The 7662-nt window shown below is 44.4% G+C and overlaps 1 protein-coding gene across 3 annotated transcripts; it reads right to left on the reverse strand.

The window, feature by feature from the left end:
* Positions 1 to 33: 33 nt before the first annotated feature.
* On the reverse strand, positions 34 to 7622 carry RPAIN (RPA interacting protein). Of its 3 annotated transcripts, XM_081161397.1 has the most exons (7): positions 7102 to 7622; positions 5729 to 5899; positions 4619 to 4679; positions 2654 to 2765; positions 2440 to 2503; positions 1254 to 1394; positions 34 to 186 (listed from the first exon to the last, which is right to left on the reverse strand). In XM_081161397.1, exons 1-7 carry the CDS (start codon positions 7180 to 7182, stop codon positions 157 to 159), a joined length of 660 nt encoding a protein of 219 aa, XP_081017523.1. In that variant the 5' UTR covers positions 7183 to 7622; the 3' UTR covers positions 34 to 156. The 3 variants fall into 3 exon arrangements, 2 of the variants coding, with proteins under 2 accessions (XP_081017523.1, XP_081017524.1); XR_014000485.1 differs by lacking the exon at positions 2440 to 2503 and having other exon boundaries at positions 7102 to 7560; XM_081161398.1 differs by lacking the exons at positions 1254 to 1394; positions 2440 to 2503 and having other exon boundaries at positions 7102 to 7560.
* Between the last annotated feature and the right edge of the window lie 40 nt (positions 7623 to 7662).

Raw genomic sequence — 7662 nt, forward strand, 5'->3', positions numbered from 1 at the left:
CCCTTCACCCTGCGTCACCAAACACCAAGAGCCCAGATGTTTGAAAAGTTTTAATGCAAAATAAGTTACAAATGAAAGGTCTGTATTTAGAAGGCCCCCTCTCGGATGGTACAAGTTGTTTCCAACCCAGCAACACAATGTGAGTAAAGGCTGGCTTCAGATGATCACAGCCCGAGCATCGCAAGCCTGGATTTAAATAGAAAGGTTAGCTTAAATTGACTTATATCACGGTTAAAGGTTGTAATAAGTAATGACGTAAGCAGCATTAAAATTCCTACATATGATGAGAGGATGCTGAGTTCAGTTACAGCTATGAAGTAGTAAGAGGCTTTGCTGGATCTCAGTCCTGTGGTCTCGAAACAACTGCCTTTGAAACGCTCAGCAGCAAGGTCATCTTCAGGCTAACATCAAATGCTGGAGATGGACTGACCAAATATCCTCACCCTCAGGAAACCCGTGACCAGAAGTTATTCACACTTCTGAGAGCTGGCAGCTATTACAGCCTAGCAAGGAGGTGAGGTTCCTTCAACTTAAGATTGAAACAGGCATGCACCACGGGAAGGTACAAACTATGCACACTGACTACAATCAGTTGGCCTATTCGGGCTTTCTGATTCTTCCTGATTCAGTTTTACATGATCTCACTCATGTGGAATCTAATAAAACTGAGGAACAAAATAGATCCAGAGACACAGAAACATGGAACAGACTGAGGGATCTCAGGGGGAAGGCGGCGGAGCGGGGGGATTAATCAAAGAACTTATGCATATGTGCATAACCCAGGGACACAGACAATAGTGTGGAGAACTTGGGGGAAGGGGGTGCGGGGGGGAGATCTAATACTTTCAACAATAAGGATTTAAAAAAAAGCCCGATGCTGCCCTGCTGTGCTTCCTCTTCTGTCCTGCAAAACTGGTACCAGGATGGCCCATTTGGGTCTTACGACTATGAAGTAATCAGCTTCATCTAAGACCACTGCTGCCAATCAAACGAGTAGGCAGTGCAGCCAGGCTTCCTAATTCAAGACCAATGCACCTTCCACCCTCCTGTGCTGCCTCTGTCCTTCCCCTTTTAGGAAATAACTGGCCTTTTTGTAAAACTGGTTGTTACCTTCACTTTTCTATTCAAGTAAACTCAGAGCAAATGTTTAAATGCTCTTTAAACATTTACCTGTTTCCAAGCTATTATTTCTACCAGAGCAGGGATAAAACCAAGCACTGACCTCGTACCACTGGGCCCCATGGGAGGCTTACCAGACAGCTCATGAGTAGACTGGACTTTTTTTCTGTCCCTTCAGCAACTGAAAATATAGGTGTGTGAGGACAGTGTGCACTATGCTCATTCACGTTGACCTCTAAACAGGTACGAAGTTTCTGCTCAGTGAATTCTGGAGACTAAAAAATAGAAAAGTTAAGCTGCAACCTAATCTTAGCTAGCTCATCATCAACAGACTGAAAATCCTTATTCCTCACGATAACCAGTATCTGTGATGACTTGATTCCTTGCACCTTTAAAACCACTAGGGCTCATGGTTGTGCTATAAAGATCTCTTAACCAACCTCCATCTGACTGCCTCTCCAGACAACCAATGCTCTCCACTCCTATAAAACACACTGCCACTTCAGCACCAGGGACACTCAGAGCCTCCCTTATGCTCTGCCTCCACCAGCCAAATGCATTTCTACCAAGAGCCAGCACTGCTTGGGCCCAGGTCTGTCTGCTCATTGAACTTGCTACTGTAACTGAGTAATTTAATTACATATTATATAAACCAACAAAATAAGAATGAAAACAAAGCTGTTTTTTGTAATAAGTGGGATGTTTAGGAAACACTCAAAAAGATGAGTTGCTTTAAAAAAAAAAAAAATGTTGAATTAAGCAAAAGATAGAAAAAATCCTAAAGTACACTCGGCTTCTCAACGCACTTTTCAGAAACAAAACTGGAAGCTCTATACAATGCATTATAAGAGTGGTTTATGTAAAAAAGACTCAGCTCTTCAATCAGCAGAGCCCCAACTCAAGGACTGGCAAATAAATGTATATGCTTAAAACTTACTATGTTTTATTTTTATAATTTTTCACTTTAACCAACTGACAAGCTTTCAGGCCCTGTCATGTCAGATAAGAGGGCTCCTGTATTTTAAGATCACTGAAGCTTAAATTCTGAGTGTAGGGGTGTCTTCATATATGGACAATTTTTATGGATAAGTGTTTAACAAAGGGCTCTGGGGAGGGGGCAGGAACACCCTGATATGTAGCGTTTGCCAATTTCCATGCTGTATATATTCTCACCGCGGCTGATTTCAAGCTACCAATGTTAACTGAACATGCTTTGGGGAAAGACGTGCGCAGCTGGCTCCAGCACACCACTGAAGGTTCTTAAAGTAAACAGATATATGTGGGAAAAGGTGACAAAAAACCCATGTGTGGAACACTTACATGAGATGGGATGTACAGGCCACACTGACACATGACCACACCGCTTGTTATTCTCAGGTTGTACCTAGAGGCAGAATTGGGATCCCAGAGCTTCACGGCCAGCACACCAAGATCCCCAAAACTTTCCAGACAATAGATGTGGAGGGGAAGTTCCACTCACTTTGGAGTGGAGAGTGGGAAACAATAATGCAGAAAAGGTTTGGGAAACTCTTACTTTGTACACACAGGACAGATGAGGGAGTTTGCTTCCCACTCAGCCAGTATGATGCTGAGGCACTTTTCATCAAACTGCAAGCTCTTCTCATATTCACTGATGATGGACTGTTCTGCAAGGCAATGGACAGTTGGAGTGCTTCACCATGTTGCATTCGAATGCCCTGTGTTTAGTGTAAGCTTCATCTTCAAAGGCTTCATCCAGTAAGAGAAAAATTCAGGCAAAATCATGCTACCAATCTCTAGATATTGACTCATCTGTCAGGCTTCCTCTTGTTAAGATTCCTCCCCGCCTGTCTGACTTCAACTTGTGAGCACAAGAGGTGCAGTGGTGAGGCTGAGAGACAAGGAGGAAGCTTTCACACACATCTCCTGAGGCCATAAAAGCAGAGATGTAGAGTGTCAGGGTCCCAGGGGCAGCTGGAGAAAGCTGACAAAGGGCACTTATTTCTGATGCCGGCCTACCATGCTGAGTCTAAAGTGATCTGTCCCCTAATGTCCACATGCTCAGAATCTGTGTTATTCAGACTCTATGTGTTCATTCATTCAGCAAACATGCAACAACACCCAGTATGTGGTGGGCATGAAAGAGACTGGTCCCTGCTCTAGATGAGCTCACAGTCTAGACTTTAGCTCAGGGGTCAGTAAACCACAGCCCATATCCAGCCCAACTTCAGTTTTTTAAATAAAGTTATACTGGAATATAACCATGCTCATTTGTTTATGTATTGTCTGACTGTTTCCATACTACAACAGCAGAACTGAGTAGTTGCAACAGAGAAAGCATGGACCACAAAGCCTAAAATATTTACTATCTGGACCTTTACAATCTGTTCTAGAGTGTTCCTTATGGCAGAACACGGTGAATCTTTACCACTTTAGATGTTTTAGTTAAACATACCCCAAAAGAAATATTTAGTGAGTCCTGTGTTTCACTACTAAGATAGGTTTTGTAGGTGAAGGTGAAGGGTGAATCAATAAAAAAAGATAAATAAAAAAATCTATAGTCTAACTGGAGTCAGTAATACTAATCATAACAACTAACACTTGAACAGCACTTACAATTTGTCAAAGGCTATTTTAAGTCCTTTACACATATTAACTTATTCACTACTATTATCCTTAAAGATGAAGAAACTGAGGCACAGAGAGATTAAGTGCTCTGCCCAGTGCTGCACCAGTTAAAGTGGAAAAGCTAAGAAGTGAACCTCAGCAGTCTAGCTCAAGAGTCCATGGTCTTGCATCCTCATAATAATAGTTATCATTTGTTGAAATCTTTCTATATGCCAGACAGTTCTCTAAGTCTTCTGCACATATTAGCTAAGACTACAAACAAACGTGTAGGGTAGGTCTATTATCTCTGTTTTATAGATGATCACTTACTAAGCCTAGTCAAGATAGGGCTATGTGGAATAAATGAATTATATGAGGTGCTCAATCATGCACTCTACGATGCTTTGAATGCCTCAGTGAGCAGATGCTCACAAGACCCTGGGGAGTCAGTAGAGAATGTACGAGAGAGGATACTTAAATTAGGTAGTGCAAGAGATTGGATCATGCACTGTATCCTACAAGGTGACAGGATTCATCTATTAATAGAGGTACCATAGGATAGTAGACGAAGCATGGGAACTGGATTCACAAAATTGATTTTGCTTCCCAACTCCACCACTAGCTGTGCAGCCTGTGTAAGATACCACTCTCTTCTGTCTCCTATTACCTTGCAGGGTAGTCACAGGGAGAAAATAAGCATGGAATGAGAAGTCTGAGCACAAGGCCTAGCATATTTAAGACTCGTATTAGTAGGAAGACAGCCAGTCAAGACTTTAGAGTAAAAGCAGATCTTCTGGATGCTTGACTGCTGACAGAACTAGAAAAAGGGAAGTTAAGAATTAACTCTGTTTAGAATAAAAGTGAGCATTAGAGTAGCTAGATATAGGCAGGAAAGACCATTTTCAGAGGTCACCTTGGTCAATCAGCTCCTGTTGGATTTCCTCCAGCTCAGCGAAGTCCATCAGCTCCTCCCACTGCAAGAGAAAGTGGGGTCATCAGAGGTTTGAAGTTATAATCAGCTGAAAAGCCCCACAATGATTCATACTTGGAGGCTGGCTTGAAGAACCCAGGTTTACCTGAGGGCATCAGTCAGTCCAGTCCTTCTGTAGACTATGCTAACAGTGGGAATTGTGGTCATGCTGAGAAGACATCAACAAGTGATTAAACTACCCAGTGACAAAATAGTGGCACTTAACTGGGGGAAGACCATATAGGGCCGCAGCCAAGTATGTGGTTCTGCCAAAGCTATGTGACTGCTAGAAAGTTCCTAACCTCTGTAAACCTTAGTTTAGGCTTCTGTTAAGTGGGAATAAAAACTAGCTGAGAAGGTTATTGTGAGTACTAACTGTGATTATATAGCACAAACATTTGGAATACTGTAGGACACATAGAAGGTACTGAACAATGCACGATTATTATAGAGAGCCTTGACATTTTCAAAGCAGTTTCCCACATGCTTTCTCATATAGTACTCACAATAATGACAACATTATTGTCTTCATTTCATAAATATAAAAACTAAAGGTCAGAGAGGCAGAGTGGAGTTAAAAAGCAATAGCAAAACCAGGATCAGAATTCCAGAGCTCATGATTTCCAATCCAGTGCTCCTCCTGACACACGGTAAATGGTTTCCTATCCACACTCAGCTCCCAACTCTGACTGAGATTAGAATCAGAAAGCTCCTGGAGACCTTCTTAAAAAGAAAGATTCCTAGCCCATGCCTACTGGATCAAAACTTCCAGGGGCATAGCCAAGGTGTGAAATTACTTCCTTTATAGTTTCATAAGTATTAATATAATGCAATGATACAGCAAGTCAACAGTCTGGCACTTAGGAACCATTAATCTAAAACAGTCTTTAACGTTAAAGGTAGAAGAACCTGGGTTAAATAAAGGCTGTTAGAATCCTGATTCTGGGCTTGAGGGTATATGAGTTTAGAGGACTCAGGAAATAGGTAGAGAGAGGACACTAGGTGTTCTTGGTGCTATCACACCCTCCCCGAAAACACATATCCCAGCCTGACCTGAGCCAAGGCCTCTGGACAGCTTTCCATTGATTGCAAAGCATTCCACTCTTCTTCCATCAACTCTTGTACTAGGAGGGTGCTCTGAGCTCTCCCTGGCATATTGCCTCCAGCCTGGCGGTATTTGTTCAGGAGCCTGTCCCGGCTGTTTCTCATTCTCTCCAGGCATCCCTTGGAAGGAGGAGAAAGGTGGCAAAGGGTAAGAGGTGTGGGGAAGGGAGGAGGGAGAAGATAATTCCATTAAAAAACACACACACACAAAAAACCTCTTACTTAGTTGTTAAAACATTAAAGAAAATTTAAAGACACAAATGATCAACTCTAATCCAAACTATTATTAATTTCGCATATTCCCCTCCAGTCCTTGTCCACATGTAGATAGATGAAATTACAAATGCATTGTTCATATATTTCCGGATCACCATATTTCATGCTGTGCTGTCTTCAATGCCAGCCTCCTCAATGGTTGCATGATAATAGCTCAACATCCACTGTCCCATTACAGGGCATTTAGGCTGCTTCCAAATTCTGCTGCTCTAGATACAGCTACAGTAGTCACCTTCCTGTGCAACAGTGTTTCTCAACTTGGGGCAATTTTGTTCCCCAAGTGAAATCTGGCAATGCCTGGAGACATTTTTGGTTGGCTAGTTTCAGGGCTACTGGCATCCAGTGGGTAGAGGCCAGAGATTCTGCTAAACATTCTACAATGCACAGAACGGCCTCTCACAACAAAGAATTATCTTCCTCAAAATGTCAATGGCCAAGTTGAGAAACCCTGATGTCAACAGTCATCTCCAGCATCAAATTATATTCCCGGGATATATCCACTACTTATGGGATTCCCGCAGTCATAGGCAATACTGCTCACAGGGAGCAGGCTGAGTTCAGACTAGGTCCGAACTGAGGTCAGGTACAACTCTGCTAAGCCAGTAACCGAGGCTCTTCTGAACAGACGCTTTCTCCTGAATAGAAATAATTTCTCTCTTGCATGAGGTACGTATACAGTATACTAAGTGCCTTTCTCGTGCCCACCTACCCAACAGCAGCAGGTGTTGTTACTGTGGAGTGCAGACGGGGTGGCCGTGGTCACACTTCAAATTTAAAACAAACCCAAATCCAAAAGTAAGGGGCCTGCCAGCCCGGGCTAATCCCACACCCAGCAGTCTAAACATTCCGGGAGGCGGCCTGGAGATGGCGAAGACCCCGATCTGCAGGAGGGAAGCCTGAGTCCCAGGTCCACCTCCACCGGCCAGGCTCTCCCGGCACCTGCCTCACCCGGCTGGGCTGAGGCGAAGGCACTGAGGAGAGCGGTTCCTGGACGGATTAGGGGAATGACCACGGCCCTGCCAAGGCTTCCCGAACCCCACACTCACCTGCCTGAACGTCTCTTTCCATGGAGGCGAGCCCACCAATTTGTACTGCGAGCGGCGCTGGCTTACTGACTGCTCGTCCATCTCCGTTACTCGGAAGTCGCCTCCAGAAAGCCCCGCCCCCGAGGGCACACAGAACCATGGGAGTTGTAGTTCCTGGTTGCTGACGGTACTACACGGCAGGGGATTCTGGGAAGTGTTTTACCGGTCGTCTTCACACGGAGACAGATTAGTGCAACCCAAGGATGGGTGACTGCGCCAGTGACATTTGTGAAGTTAACCCACCCTGGATTAAGGGAGTTAAGTCTCGAGGGGAGACTTTGGATGCCTAAGTTTACCCAGGTGGAGGTGTCCATCAAGCAGCCAGATACACGGGGTCAGGTTCTCCCCCAGGTTCCAGACTTTCCGCGGCACCAAAACTTGAAGCAAGCACTGGCCCGCTGACTCCCTCGTCCCGCCTCCTCCGGCTGGACTGGCGATTGGCTTTCCACTGGCGCTGCCCCTGCCTGATAGGCTATCCTCATAACCTTCGCCCCTAGCTCTAGCCCGGTGCTTCCGGGCAGC

Source organism: Miniopterus schreibersii (assembly GCF_964146895.1).
Source record: "Miniopterus schreibersii genome assembly, chromosome: 16".
NCBI classification, from domain to species: domain Eukaryota; kingdom Metazoa; phylum Chordata; class Mammalia; order Chiroptera; family Miniopteridae; genus Miniopterus; species Miniopterus schreibersii.